Below are 16,941 nucleotides of genomic sequence, written 5' to 3'. Positions count from 1 at the left end.
GGAAATACAGGGATAGGGGTGGGTCTGGGTGGGATGCTCCTCTTCAGAGGGTTGGTGTGGACTCGATGGGCTGAACGGCCTGTTGTAGAGCATTCTGTGAAGTAGTGAGAACTTCTGTGGACAAGCAGAGAGTTAAAATGGCAAGGTTTGCAGATGATTGTGAGTTGCTTCATAAATCAAAGTTTGGCATCTAACATCGATTTCAATCAGTGAGGGATAGACCTTGCAGAAAAGAGAAATCCTCAGCTAGTTAGGGAAAAGGGACATCCACAAACGCCATTGCCTGGCTCACCCTCCCTCCCTTCCTCTCTCTCACACCCCCTCCATCTCTCTCCTCCCTCCCTCCCTCTCTTCTGTCTGTCTGTCTGTCTATGATCTGTCGGACTTGCATTGAGGAGCTGGTCCATGCTCACACACTTACCCCTCGACACTGTACCACAGCGAGTAGTTGGTCACTAATCCTCCATCTTCCCCAGGTTCCCACCAACAGGTGAAGGTCTCTTTGTCAGGTGACCGGCAAAGAGCGAGCCGGGGTTTGCCAGGGGCAGACACAGCTGGTGGAGTGAGAGAACAGCCAATGAGTGTAGAGCATGGGGCCAGAGTGGGGACATGGTGAAGAGGAGACTGGAGTCACTCAACATACCTGCAGCATGAGGTGGGTATCTGAGGAGAATGAGGAATATGAAGAGGACGGACAGCCCCATGGGTAACACCACTCCTATCATTCCCCACTCTCAGCACCTCACTGTAAAGGAAGATCCAAACAACATCAGAACCAACCCTCTTTACCCCTGCTTCTCTCTCTCTCTCTCTCCCCAACCCTCTTTCTCTCTCTCTCTATCATGTTCAACAACACTGAGAAAGGCCCTTCAGCCCATTGAGTCAGTTTCCATCAAAAACAATTACCTAATTATTGTAATCCTATTTTGGACACCTCGGACCCTTCCCTTAAATCTACACCCATCCCCTCCCCTCCCCTCCCCCCTCGCATCATCGATCCCTGAACCAAGGGCAAATGTTCCTTCCTCTCTGCTTTATCTTGGTCCCTCAGAGATTAACCATCTCAATCACATTCCCCTCAATCACATCCCCCTCAATCACATCCCCCTCAATCACATCCCTCCTCAATCACATCCCCCTCAATCACATCCCCCCTCAATCACATCCCCCTCAATCACATCCCCCTCATCACATCCCCCTCAATCACATCCTCCCTCAATCACATCCCCCCTCAATCACATCCCCCTCAATCACAACCCCTCAATCACATCCCTCCTCAATCACATCCCCCCTCAATCACATCCCCCTCAATCACATCCCCCTCAATCACATCCCCCCTCAATCACATTCCCCTCAATCACATCCTCCTCAATCACATCCCCCTCAATCACATCCCCCTCAATCACATCCCACCTCAATCACATCCCCCCTCAATCACATTCCCCCTCAATCACATTCCCCATCAATCACATCCCCCCTCAATCACATTCCCCTCAATCACATCCTCCTCAATCACATCCCCCTCAATCACATCCCCCTCAATCACATCCCTCCTCAATCACATCCCCCCTCAATCACATTCCCCCTCAATCACATTCCCTTCAATCACATCCCTCCTCAATCACATTCCCCCTCAATCACATTCCCCCTCAATCACATTCCCCACAATCACATCCTCCTCAATCACATTCCCCCTCAATAATATCCCCCCTCAATCACATCCTCCTCAATCACATCCTCCTCATCACATCCCCCCTCAATCACATCCCCCTCAATCACATTCCCTCAATCACATCCCTCAATCACATCCCCCTCAATCACATCCTCCTCAATCACATCCCTCCTCAATCACATCCTCCACAATCACATCCCCTCAATCACATCCCTCCTCAATCACATCCTCCTCAATCACATCCCCCTCAATCACATTCCCCCTCAATCACATCCCCCTCAATCACATCCCCCCTCAATCACATTCCCCCTCAATCACATTCCCCCTCAATCACATTCCCCCTCAATCATATCCCACCTCAATCACATCCCCCTCAATCACATCCCCCTCAATCACATTCCCCTCATCACATCCCCCCTCAATCACACCCCTCCTCAATCACATTCCCCCCTCAATCACATCCCTCCTCAATCACATTCCCCCCTCAATCATATCCCCCCTCATTAACATTCCACCTCAATCACATTCCCCTCAATCACATTCCCCCTCAATCACATCCCCCTCAATCACATCCCCCTCAATCACATTCCCCCTCACTCATATCCCCTCAATCACATTCCCCTCACAATCACATTCCCCCCTCAATCACATTCCCCCCTCATCACATTCCCCTCAATCACATCCCTCCTCAGTCACATCCCCCTCAATCACATTCCCCTCAATCACATTCTCCCTCAATCACATTCCCCCCTCAATCACATCCCCTCAATCACATTCCCCCTCAATCACATTCCCTCTCAATCACATCCCTCCTCAACACATCCCCCTCAATCACATCCCCCTCAATCACATTCCCCCTCAATCACATTCCCCTCAATCACATCCCTCTCAATCACATTCCCCTCAATCACATTACCCCTCAATCACATCCCCCTCAATCACATTCCTCCTCAATCACATCCCCCTCAATCACATTCCCCTCAATCACATCCCTCCTCAATCACATTCCCCTCAATCACATTCCCCTCAATCACATCCCCCTCAATCACATTCCCCTCAATCACATCCCTCCTCAATCACATTCCCTCAATCACATTCCCCTCAATCACATTCCCCCTCAATCACATTCCCCTCAATCACATCCCTCCTCAATCACATTCCCCTCAATCACATTCCCCTCAATCACATTCCCCTCAATCACATCCGCCCTCAATCACATCCCCCTCAATCACATCCCTCCTCAATCACATTCCCCTCATCACATTCCCCCCTCAATCACATTCCCCTCAATCACATTCCCCCTCAATCACATTCCCCTCAATCACATTCCCCTCAATCACATCCCCTCAATCACATCCCCCTTAATCACATTCCCCTTCAATCTCATCCCCTCAATCACATCCTCCTCAATCACATTCCCCCTCAATCACATTCCCCCTCAATCACATCCCCCTCAATCACATTCCCCTCAATCACATCCCTCCTCAATCACATCCCCCTCAATCACATTCCCCCTCAATCACATCCCCCTCAATCACATTCCCCTCAATCACATTCCCCTCAATCACATCCCCCTCAATCACATCCTCCTCAATCACATCCCTCCTCAAACACATCCTCCTCAATCACATCCCCCCTCAATCACATTCCCCCTCAATCACATCCCCCTCAATCACATCCCCCCTCAATCACATTCCCCTCAATCACATTCCCCCTCAATCATATCCCTCCTCAATCACATTCCCCCTCAATCACATCCCCCCTCAATCACATTCCCCCTCAATCACATCCCCCCTCAATCACATCCCTCCTCAATCACATTCCCCCCCTCAATCACATTCCCTCCTCAATCACATTCCCCCCTCAATCATATCCCCCCTCATTAACATTCCACCTCAATCACATTCCCCTCAATCACATCCCTCCTCAATCACATCCCCCTCAATCACATTCCCCCTCAATCACATCCCCCTCAATCACATCCCCCTCAATCACATCCCCCTCAATCACATTCCCCCTCAATCATATCCCCTCAATCACATTCCCCTCACAATCACATTCCCCCCTCAATCACATTCCCCCCTCAATCACATTCCCCCTCAATCACATCCCTCCTCAATCACATCCCCCTCAATCACATTCCCCTCAATCACATTCCCCCTCAATCACATTCCCCTCAATCACATCCCTCCTCAACACATTCCCCTCAATCACATTCCCCCTCAATCACATTCCCCCTCAATCACATCCCCCTCAATCACATTCCCCTCAATCACATCCCTCCTCAATCACATTCCCCTCAATCACATTCCCCTCAATCACATTCCCCCCTCAATCACATCCCCTCAATCACATCCGCCCTCAATCACATCCCCCTCATTCACATCGCCCTCAATCACATCCCCCCTCAATCACATTCCCCCCTCAATCACATTCCCCTCAATCACATTCCCCCTCAATCACATTCCCCCCCTCAATCACATTCCCCTCAATCACATTCCCCTCAATCACATCCCCCTCAATCACATCCCCCTTAATCACATTCCCCTTCAATCTCATCCCTCCTCAATCACATCCTCCTCAATCACATTCCCCCTCAATCACATTCCCCCTCAATCACATTCCCCCCTCAATCACATCCCCCTCAATCACATTCCCCTCAATCACATTCCCCCTCAATCACATTCCCCTCAGTCACATCCCCCTCAATCACATTCCCCCTCAATCACATCCCCCTCAATCACATTCCCCTCAATCACATCCCCCCCTCAATCACATCCCCCCGCAATCACATTCCCCCCTCAATCACATTCCCCTCAATCACATTCCCCCTCAATCACATTCCCCCTCAATCACATCCCCCTCAATCACATTCCCCCTCAATCACATTCCCCCCTCAAATCACATCCCCTCAATCACATCCCCCTCAATCACATCCCCCTCAATCACATTCCCCTCAATCACATTCCCCCTCAATCACATCCCCCTCAATCACATTCCCCTCAATCACATCCCCCCTCAATCACATCCCCTCAATCACATTCCCCCTCAATCACATCCCCCTCAATCACATTCCCCCCTCAATCACATCCCCCTCAATCACATTCCCCCCTCAATCACATCCCCCTCAATCACATTCCCCTCAATCACATTCCCCCTCAATCACATCCCCCTCAATCACATCCCCCCTCAATCACATCCCCCTCAATCACATTCCCCTCAATCACATCCCCCCTCAATCACATTCCCCTCAATCACATCCCCCCTCAATCACATTCCCCTGAATCACATTCCCCCTCAATCACATCCCCCTCAATCACATTCCCCCCTCAATCACATCCCCCTCAATCACATTCCCCTCAATCACATTCCCCCCTCACTCACATTCCCCCTCAATCACATCCCCCCTCAATCACATCCCCCTCAATCACATCCCCCTCAATCACATCCCTCCTCAATCACATTCCCCTCAATCACATTCCCCCCTCAATTACATTGCCCTCAATCACATTCCCCCTCAATCACATCCCCCTCAATCACATCCCCCAATCACATCCCCCCTCAATCACATCCCCTCAACACATTCCCCTCAATCACATCCCCTCAATCACATTCCCCCCTCAATCACATCCCCCCAATCACATTCCCCCCTCAATCACATCCCCCTCAATCACATTCCCCCTCAATCACATTCCCCTCATCACATCCCCCTCAACACATCCCCCCCAATCACATCCCCTCAACACCATCCCCCCCAATCACATCCCCCTCAACACATTCCCCCAATCACATTCCCCCTCAATCACATCCCCCTCAACCACATTCCCCCCAATCACATTCCCCCTCAATCACATCCCCACCCTCAATCACATCCCACCTCAATCACATTCCCCCCACAATCACATCCCCTCAATCACATTCCCCCCAATCACATCCCCTCAATCACATTCCCCCTCAATCACAACCCCCTCAATCACATCCCCCTCAATCACATCCCCCTCATCACATCCCCCTCAATCACATCCCCCTCAATCACATCCCCCCTCAATCACATCCCCCTCAATCACATCCCCCCTCAATCACATCCCCCTCAATCACATCCCCTCAATCACATCCCCTCAATCACATCCCCCAATCACATCCCCCTCAATCACATTCCCCTCAATCACATCCCCCCTCAATCACATTCCCCTCAATCACATCCCCCTCAATCACATCCCCCTCAACCACATCCCCCTCAATCACATCCCCCTCAATCACATCCCTCCTCAATCACATTCCCCCTCAATCACATTCCCTCCTCAATCACATTCCCCCCTCAATCATATCCCCCTCATTAACATTCCACCTCAATCACATCCCCCATCACATCCCACCTCAATCACATCCCCCTCCATCACATTCCCCCACAATCACATCCCCCCTCAATTACATCCCCCTCAATCACATTCCCCCTCAATCATACCCCTCAATCACATCCCCTCACAACACATTCCCCCCTCAATCACATTCCCCCCTCAATCACATTCCCCCTCAATCACATCCCCCTCAATCACATCCCCCTCAATCACATTCCCCTCAATCACATTCCCCCTCAATCACATTCCCCTCAATCACATCCCTCCTCAATCACATCCCCCAATCACATTCCCCCTCAATCACATTCCCCCTCAATCACATCCCCCTCAATCACATTCCCCTCAATCACATCCCTCCTCAATCACATTCCCCTCAATCACATTCCCCTCAATCACATTCCCCTCAATCACATCCCCCTTACATCACATTCCCCTCAATCTCATCCCTCCTCAATCACATCCTCCTCATCACATCCCCCTCAATCACATCCCCCCTCAATCACATCCCCCCTCAACACATCCACCCATCACACCCCCTCAATCACATCCCCCTCAATCACATCCCCCCTCAATCACATCCCCCCACACATTCCCCCAATCACATCCCCCCCAACCACATCCCCCTCAATCACATCCCCCTCAATCACATTCCCCTCAATCACATCCCCCCAATCACATTCCCCCTCCAATCACACCCCACCTCAATCACATCCCCCCAATCACATCCCCCCTCAATCACATCCCCCTCAATCACATTCCCCCCTCAATCACATCCCCCTCAATCACATTCCCCCTCAATCACATCCCCCTCAATCACATTCCCCCTCAATCACATCCCCTCAATCACATTCCCCCTCAATCACATCCCCCTCAATCACATCCCCAATCACCATCCCCCCCCCACCCCAATCACATTCCCCTCAATCACATCCCCTCAATCACATCCCCCCAATCACATCCCCCCCAATCACATTCCCCCCTCAACACATCCCCCCACAATCACATTCCCCTCAACCCATTCCCCCTCAATCACCACCCCCCTCAATCACACCCCCTCAATCACATTCCCCCTCAATCACATTCCCCTCAATCACATTCCCCCTCAACCACATTCCCCCAATCACATCCCCCCTCAATCACATCCCCCTCAATCACATTCCCCCTCAATCACATCCCCCACAATCACATTCCCCCTCAATCACATCCCCCTCAATCACATCCCTCAATCACATCCCCTCAATCACATCCCCCCTCAATCACATCCCCCTCAATCACATTCCCCCCTCAATCACATCCCCCCCAATCACATCCCCCCCTCAACACACCCCCTCAATCACATTCCCCCTCACTCACATCCCCCCCAATCACATCCCCCTCAATCACATCCCCCTCAATCACATTCCCCTCCAACCACATCCCCCCTCAATCACATTCCCCTCAATCACATTCCCCCTCAATCACATCCCCCTCAATCACATTCCCCCTCAATCACATTCCCCCCAATCACATTCCCCCTCAATCACATCCCCCTCAATCACATTCCCCTCAATCACATTCCCCCTCAATCACATCCCCCCTCAATCACATTCCCCCTCAATCACATTCCCCCCTCAATCACATCCCCTCAATCACATTCCCCCTCAATCACATCCCCCTCAATCACATTCCCCCCTCAATCACATTCCCCCTCATCACATCCCCTCAATCACATCCCCCTCAATCACATTCCCCACAATCACATCCCACTCAATCACATCCCCCTCAATCACACCCCCTCAATCACATCCCCCCACATCACATCCCCTCAATCACATCCCCTCAATCACATCCCCCTCAATCACATTCCCCCACAATCACATACCCCTCAATCACATTCCCCCTCAATCACATCCCCCTCAATCACATCCCCTCAATCACATCCCCCCTCAATCACATCCCCCTCAATCACATCCCCCTCAATCACATTCCCCTCAATCACATCCCCCTCAATCACATTCCCCCTCAATCACATCCCCTCATCACATCCCCCTCAATCACCCCCCCTCAATCACATTCCCCTCAATCACATCCCCCCTCAATCACATTCCCCTCAATCACATTCCCCTCAATCACATCCCCCTCAATCACATTCCCCCCTCAATCACATCCCCCTCAATCACATTCCCCTCAATCACATTCCCCTCAATCACATCCCCCTCAATCACATCCCTCCTCATCACATTCCCCTCAATCACATCCCCCTCAATCACATCCCCTCAATCACATTCCCCCTCAATCACATCCCCCTCAATCACATCCCCCTCAATCACATTCCCCTCAATCACATCCCCCTCAATCACATCCCCCTCAATCACATTCCTCCTCAATCACATTCCCCTCAATCACATCCCACTCAATCACATTCCCCCCTCAATCACATCCCCCTCAATCACATTCCCCCCCAATCACATCCCCCTCAATCACATTCCCCCCTCAATCACATTCCCCTCAATCACATTCCCCTCAATCACTCCCCCTCAATCACATTCCCCCCTCAATCACATCCCCCTCCAATCACATTCCCCCCTCAATCACATCCCCCTCAATCACATTCCCCCATCAATCACATTCCCCTCAATCACATTCCCCTCAATCACATCCCCCTCAATCACATTCCCCTCAATCACAACCCCTCAATCACATTCCCCCTCAATCACATTCCCCCTCAATCACATTCCCCTCAATCACATCCCCCTCAATCACATTCCCCCTCAATCACATCCCCCTCAATCACATTCCCCCTCAATCACATTCCCCTCAATCACATTCCCCCTCAATCACATCCCCCTCAATCACATTCCCCCCTCAATCACATCCCCCTCAATCACATTCCCCCCTCAATCACATCCCCCTCAATCACATTCCCCCCTCAATCACATCCCCCTCAAGCACATTCCCCCCTCAATCACATCCCCCTCAATCACATTCCCCCCTCAATCACATCCCCCTCAATCACATTCCCCCCTCAATCACATCCCCCTCAATCACATTCCCCCCTCAATCACATTCCCCTCAATCACATTCCCCTCAATCACATTCCCCCTTAATCACATTCCCCTCAATCACATTCCCCTCAATCACATTCCCCCCTCAATCACATTCCCCTCAATCACATTCCCCCTCAATCACATCCCCCTCAATCACATTCCCCCCTCAATCACATTCCCCCTCAATCACATTCCCCTCAATCACATTCCCCCTCAATCACATTCCCCCTCAATCACATCCCCCTCAATCACATTCCCCCCTCAATCACATCCCCCTCAATCACATTCCCCCCTCAATCACATCCCCCTCAATCACATTCCCCCCTCAATCACATCCCCCTCAATCACATTCCCCCCTCAATCACATCCCCCTCAATCACATCCCCCTCAATCACATTCCCCCTCAATCACATTCCCCCTCAATCACATTCCCCCCTCAATCACATCCCCCTCAATCACATCCCCCCTCAATCACATTCCCCCCTCAATCACATCCCCCTCAATGCACTTCCCCCTCAATCACTCCCCCTCAATCACATTCCCCCCTCAATCACATCCCCCTCATTCCCCCCTCAATCACATCCCCTCAATCACATTCCCCCTCAATCACATTCCCCTCAATCACATTCCCCCCTCAATCACATTCCCCTCAATCACATTCCCCTCAATCACATTCCCCCCTCAATCACATCCCCCTCAATCACATTCCCCCCACATCCCTCAATCACATTCCCCCTCAATCACATCCCCCCTCAATCACAATCCCCTCAATCACATCCATCACATCCCCAATCAATCCCCCATCACATCCCCTCAATCACATCCCCTCAATCACAGATCCCCTCAATCACATCCCCCTCAATCACATCCCCCTCACATCCCCCTCAATCACATTCCCCCTCAATCACATCCCCCTCAATCACATCCCCTCAATCACTCCCCCTCAATCACATCCCCTCAATCACATTCCCCTCAATCACATTCCCCAACTCCCCCTCAATCACATTCCCCCTCAATCACATCCCCTCAATCACATCCCCCCTCAATCACATCCCCCTCAATCACATCCCTCAATCACATCCCTCAATCACATCCCCCCTCAATCACATTCCCCCTCAATCACATTCCCCTCAATCATTCCCCTCAATCACATTCCCCTCAATCACATCCCCCTCATCACATTCCCCCTCAATCACATTCCCCTCAATCACATTCCCCCCTCAATCACATTCCCCTCAATCACATCCCCCTCAATCACATTCCCCCTCAATCACATCCCCCCTCAATCTGCCCTGCTCTAAGGGAAACAATCCCAGTCTATCCAAACTCGCTTCATAACTGAAACTCTCCCGCCCAGCTCACACCCTGGTCAGTCTCCCTCAGCCCCCTCTCCCCTGTGCTATCACACCCTGGTCAGTCTCCCTCTGTCCCCTCTCCCAGTGCTATCACACCCTGGTCAGTCTCCCTCAGCCCCCTCTCCCAGTGCTATCACACCCTGGTCAGTCTCCCTCTGTCCCCTCTCCCAGTGCTATCACACCCTGGTCAGTCTCCCTCAGCCCCCTCTCCCAGTGCTATCACACCCTGGTCAGTCTCCCTCTGTCCCCTCTCCCAGTGCTATCACACCCTGGTCAGTCTCCCTCTGTCCCCTCTCCCAGTGCTATCACACCCTGGTCAGTCTCCCTCTGCCCCCTCTCCCAGTGCTATCACACCCTGGTCAGTCCCCCTCTGTCCCCTGTCCCAGTGCTATCACACCCTGGTCAGTCTCCCTCTGTCCTCTCTCCCAGTGCTATCACACCCTGGTCTGTCTCCCTCTGTCCCCTCTCCCAGTGCTATCACACCCTGGTCAGTCTCCCTCTGTCCCCTCTCCCAGTGCTATCACACCCTGGTCAGTCCCCCTCTGTCCCTGCCCCAGTGCTATCACACCCTGGTCAGTCTCCCTCTGTCCCCTCTCCCAGTGCTATCACACCCTGGTCAGTCTCCCTCTGTCCCCTCTCCCAGTGCTATCACACCCTGGTCAGTCTCCCTCTGTCCCCTCTCCCAGTGCTATCACACCCTGGTCAGTCTCCCTCTGTCCCCTCTCCCAGTGCTGTCACACCCTGGTCAGTCTCCCTCTGTCCCCTCTCCCAGTGCTATCACACCCTGGTCAGTCTCCCTCTGTCCCCTCCCCAGTGCTATCACACCCTGGTCAGTCTCCCTCTGTCCCCTGTCCCAGTGCTATCACACCCTGGTCAGTCTCCCTCTGTCCCCCTCCCCAGTGCTATCTTATCCCTCCTATAATGTGGATTCGAGAACCACACACAATACTCTATTTCTCTCTCTCTCAAAGTCACTTCTTGTATTCTAGCTCTCACCACTCCGATTTACTTTTGTCATCCTATTAACCTTGGTGCCAATGTCAGTCTTCCCTCTGTCCCTTCCTCAGACTGGAATCCCTTGCTTGGTTTCCCCGGTCAGGTTGATGGATGGTTCGGAGCTGGTTTTCGGAGTGTGTTCCTGAGGGAGACCAACTGAAGGATCCCTGCCACACTTTATGGAAGGTCCGACTTAGGCAACAAGTCTTACTCTGGATTGGTTGTTATACTGTCCTGTATCTATGGTGACCAGATGTCTTTTGCTGCCGTAGCAACCATCTTAAAGGATTTATTTGTTAGTTGAAAATCGGTAATAAAATCTTATGTTTTTCCTACAGGGAGAGAGAGCAAAACAATGAGTGAGGCACCCAACACAATGGAGTGACACTGAACAAGGTCAAAACAATGACTGCAGACGCTGGAAACCAGATTCTGCATTAGAGTGGTGCTGGAAGAGCACAGCAGTTCAGGCAGCATCCAAGGAGCTTCGAAATCAACGTTTCGGGCAAAAGGGCTTTCGAAGCTATTTGGATGCTGCCTGAACTGCTGTGCTCTTCCAGCACCACTAATCCTGACACTGAACAAGTTTGTCACTGAATTCCCTCTTGGTTGGTGGTCTCTCATGGTGGGATCTGAAGCTAGGATTCAGGATTATGAACCCAGTGACATTACACTGCACTGAGTCCTCACCCACTCAACGCCTGTAATTCACCCAATTTATCAGCCATTCTGTAAGAGGTCCTCAGAAACTGATCAAAGAAAGTTTTTGAACGGAAGGAAGTTACAAAGTTGAAGGGTGAGGTGTTGGTACAATTCTGACATTTAAAAGATATTTGGACAGGTATGTGAACAGGAAACGTTTGGGGAGATGTGGGCCAAACGCAGGCAGGTGGGACGAGCTTAGTTTGGAACATGGTCATATGGACTAGTTGGTCTGAAGGGTTTGTTTCCACACTGTACAACTCTGTGTTTGTCTTCATTGGAGGGGGCATTATGTATAAGGATAGGCAAGTGATGCTGCAGCTTTACAGAACTTTAGTCAGGCCACACTTGGAATATTGCACACAGTTCTGGTCACCACACTCCCTGAAGGATTTGGATGCTTTGGAGATGGTAGAGAAAAGGTTTCCCAGGATGTTGCCTGGCATGGGGGGATTTTAGAGATGAAGAAGGTTGAATAGACTGGGTTGGTTTTCACTGGAACACAGGAGTTCGAGGGGCGACCTGACAGAAGTTTATAAAATTGTGAATGGCATGGATCGTGTGGGAAGTATGAGGCTTTTCCCCAGGATGGAGCGGACAATTACTCAGGGACACGGGTTCAAGGTGCGGGGGGGGGGGGGGGGGGGGGTGGTGGTGGTGGTGGGGGGTAGTTTACAAGAGATATGCGAGGCATATATTTTACACAAAGGGTGGGGGAGCGCCTGGAACACACTGCCTGAGGTAGTGGAGGAAGCAGACACAATAGCAGCATTCAAGAAACACCTGGATAAACATGTGAATAGGAAGGGAATACAGGGATACGGATCTTGTAAGGGAAGACAGTTTTAGTATGGAAGGGCAAGAGGTGTCAGCACAGGCTTGGAGGGCCGAAGGGCCTGCTCCTGTACTGGATTGTTCTTTAAATGAGGTGATAAGTTGCCGGTTAGGATCTCGATAGGTCTGACCACGGTACCATGGTGCTGAAGGCCACTCAAGAGGGGGAGCAAAAAGACAGGTCGTTGTTATAGGGGATTCTATAATTAGGGGGGACAGATAGTATCCTATGTGAGCCGGATCAGGAGTCTCGCATGGTGTGTTGCCTGCCCGGTGCCAGGGTGCATCTCCATCCGACTTGAAAGGATATTGGAGCAGGAGGGGGAGGATCCAGTTGTTGTGGTCCACGTTGGCACTAACAACATAGGCAAGACTAGGGTGGAGGTAAAAACAATGACTGCAGATGCTTCAGGCTCACTGCCTTTATTCCTGATGAAGGGCTTTTGCCCGAAACGTCGATTTCGAAGCTCCTTGGATGCTGCCTGAACTGCTGTGCTCTTCCAGCACCACTAATCCAAGGCTAGGGTGGAGGACCTGTCTCAGGGTTATCAAGCAATAGGAAGGAAACTGAAGAACAGGTCCTCGAGGGTCCTCAATCTCTGGATTACTGCCCGAGCCATTTGCTAATTGGCATAGGGATAAGAAAATTAGGGAAGTAAACACATGGCTAAGGGATTGGTGTGGGAAAGAGGGAATCCATTTCATGGGGCATTGGCATCAGTTTTGGAACCGGGGGGATCTGTACCGTTGGGACGGTCTCCACCTGAACCGATCTGGATCCAGTGTTCTAGTGAAAAGGGTAAATAGGGTGGTCACTGGGACTTGTGAGTCTGGGGAAAGGGAAAGGGAAAGCGACAGGGAGCATGGAGTTAAATGGAAAGATAAACAGCAGGATACATGTGTGCAGGGTTTAAGCTCAAGCTAGACTAGGAATGCAGCAAAAAGGAAGGAGAACTGAGAACATATTAACGAGAGGTGGTGGAAATCATGAGGATAAGAAAGTTAGCATTAAGGCACTTTACCTGAATGCTTGTAGTATTCCTTACAAAACAGATGACTTAACGGCACAAATCATCGTGAATGATTATGATGTGGGAGGCATCACAGAGACGTGGTTACGGGGGGGTCAGGACTGGCAGTTAAACATCCAAGGATTTACAACTTATCGAAAAGACAGGGACGCGGGCAGAGGGGGTGGGGTGGCCTTGTTAGTTAAGAACAAAATTAAATCTATGGCACTGAATGACACAGCGTCGGATGATGTGGAGTCTGTGTGCGTGGAATTGAGGAACCACAAAGGCAAAAAATCCATAGTGGGAGTTATGTACAGACCTCCTAACAGTGGTCAGGACCAGGGACGCAACATATACCGGGAAATAGAGAAGGCATGTCAGAAAGGCAAGGTCACGGTGATCATGGGAGACTTCAATATGCAGGTGTACTGGGTAAATAATGTTGCCAGTGGATCCAAAGAGAGGGAATTCATGGAATGCTTACAGGATGGCTTTTTGGAACAGCTTGTCATGGAGCCCACAAGGGAGCAGGCTATTCTGGACCTAGTGCTATGTAATGAACCAGACTTGATAAAAGATTTTAAAGTAAGGGAACCCTTAGGAAGCAGCGATCATAATATGGTAGAGTTCAGTCTGCAGTTTGGAGAAAGTGAGGACTGAAGATGCTGGATTTACCAGAGCTGAAAAATGTGTTGCTGGAAAAGCGCAGCAGGTCAGGCAGCATCCGAGGAGCGGGAGAATCGACGTTTCGGGCATGAGCCCTTCTTCAGGAATGAGGCTGGTGTGCCAAGCAGGCTGAGGAGGGGGGTGGAATTTGGGGGAGGGGCGCTGGGAATACGATAGGTGGAAGGAGGTTAAGGTGAGGGTGATAGGCCGGAGAGAGGGTAGGGGCAGAGAGGTCAGGAAAAAGATTGCAGGTCAAGAGGGCGGTGCTGAATCTGGGGGTTGGGATTGAGATAAGGTTGGGGGAGGGGAAATGAGGAAGCTGGAGAAATCTACATTCATGCCGTGGATTCTGGAAGCTTCCACGATTCTGTCCTTATCTCTATGGTGATGAAACTGCATCAAGAGAGGACGAGGACTCTGGTTCAGACCTGACCTCTGCGCCATGACCTGATGAGGCCTCCTGATCTTGAATCTTCTCATGCCAGCCTCCAAGTTAAGGAATTTCGGCAACCAATCCTCAATAAATTCCGCTGGCCGCTTGCCTTCCTTACCCTCAGGAAGACCAGCAATCCGAATATTTTTTCTAACTGCCCCTGTTTGAGATCATCAACTTGGTCACGCAGGTTATAGACCTGCGTCTCCAGGGCTTGGATCCTATCCTTGGAGGAACCGGTATCAGCTTCCACCACTACAGCTCTGTGTTCTACCTCATCTGTCCTTTTCTCCAGATCTCCCAGCTGCTGTTTGTGCGTGTGCAGCAGGACGGAGATCAGGGTCAGTTTCTCCTCTATCTGCTTACCCAACATCTCATGAGATTTCGCGAGTTCCTTCACTGGGGCCTGGTAGGTAATCGAGACCGAGGATCCTGCAGACTGAAGCACGGGCCTGGCCTCGGACTCTCCTCCTCCTTTCTTCAGCATCCCTGGATGACGGAAAGCCGGGGAAGTTTCTCTCTGACCGTTTCCTGGGACTCCATCACCTTTCCATAGTCCCCGGATATTGTGGTGGTCCGGGTGGGGCAGGCTAGGACTCTGTCCCACCTGTGCTGCAGTGTGGAGCTCTGCAACACGACCTTCCTAGATCACCGCCATCTTGGATCACCCAGAAACAATCTTTAACAACATTCACTCCAGGCTGCAGCACTTAAGGGCGGCACAGTGGCTCAGTGGTTAGCACTGCTGCCTCACAGCACCAGGGTCCCAAGTTCGATTCCAGCCTTGGGTGACTGTCTGTGTGGAGTTTGCACATTCTCCCCGTGTCTGCGTGGGTTTCCTCCCACAATCCAAAGGTGTGTCATTTTGATGAATTGGGCAAAAGTGAGGACTGCAGATGCTGGAAACCAGAGTTTAGATCAGAGTGGTGCTGGGAAAGCACAGCAGGTCAGGCAGCATCCGAGGAGCAGGAGAATCAACATTCCGGGCAAAAGCCCTTCACTAGGCCATGGAAAACGCAGGGTTCGAGGAATAAAGTGGGGCGGGTTGGTCTGGGTGGGATGCTCTTCAAAGGATCAGTGAGGGCTCGATGGGATGAATGGCCTGCTTCCACACTGTGGAGATTCTATGATGAAGTTTGCACAAGACCTTGGCCAGACTGAGAACGTATACTTGGGACCTGTTACAGATTAAGGGCCCAGGCTGCCTGAGCGAAATCCTAATTAAATGCTCATGATTCTGTAAGCCCCCGCCCCACTCAGTGCCATTGGCCGTTACAGACAAACCATCGAGGGAGGAATCAGGAAGATGGAAAGTGAAAGAATCATCATATCAGCCCGGTTTGTGGAACAGCTACCACCAGTCAGACTGGCCGTGAAGCCTCAGGGGTCTGGTTATCTTTGTGGGCATTTGAAAGACCCAGTAAACCACTTCCGAGAGCTGGATAAATCCCCAATCCCTGACATTGAGGATTTATACACAAAGCTGGGGGGGGGGAGTGAAGCTGAATGTGAGCCATGTGCACTTACGATTGTGGTTAGCTGAGGATTCTAAGAAGTGTGCTGGCAATAATACCCCCGCCCCCCATGAGGGTTTGTACCAATAAAGGAGACGGCCATTTGGGGTATCGTCAGCCTCTGCCATTTTTTCAGGAGACGATGGAGAACATGTACACTGCAGATCAGAGTCAGGGTCAGAGTGGTGCTGGAAAAGCACAGCCAGACAGGCAGCATCCAAGCAGCAGGAAATCCCAATGTTTCAGGGAAAAGGCCTTCATTAGAAATAAAGGCAGGAAGCCTCCAGGGTGGAGAGATAAATGACAGGAGGGTGGGGCTGGGGAGAAAGTAGCAAAGAGTACAACAGGTGAGTGGAGGTGGGGATGAAGGTG

General features: G+C 51.2%; 1 protein-coding gene across 1 annotated transcript in view; it reads right to left on the bottom strand.

Moving 5' to 3' along the window:
• Positions 1 to 11,558, bottom strand: part of LOC140493643 (prolactin receptor-like) — a 56,932-nt gene extending 45,374 nt beyond the window's left edge. Inside the window, exons 1-3 of the mRNA XM_072592316.1 lie at positions 11,439 to 11,558; positions 644 to 745; positions 422 to 554 (exon numbers count right to left, since the gene is read on the bottom strand). Of these exons, the coding sequence (XP_072448417.1) occupies positions 422 to 554; positions 644 to 725 (215 nt within the window). The 5' untranslated portion in view covers positions 726 to 745; positions 11,439 to 11,558. The remainder of the gene's footprint in view (positions 1 to 421; positions 555 to 643; positions 746 to 11,438) is intronic.
• Between the last annotated feature and the right edge of the window lie 5,383 nt (positions 11,559 to 16,941).

The sequence above is a fragment of the Chiloscyllium punctatum genome, chromosome 2 (assembly GCF_047496795.1).
Source record: "Chiloscyllium punctatum isolate Juve2018m chromosome 2, sChiPun1.3, whole genome shotgun sequence".
NCBI classification, from domain to species: domain Eukaryota; kingdom Metazoa; phylum Chordata; class Chondrichthyes; order Orectolobiformes; family Hemiscylliidae; genus Chiloscyllium; species Chiloscyllium punctatum.
Note: the sequence above shows the minus strand (reverse complement) of the source record. Positions and strands in the feature narration are given on the sequence as shown.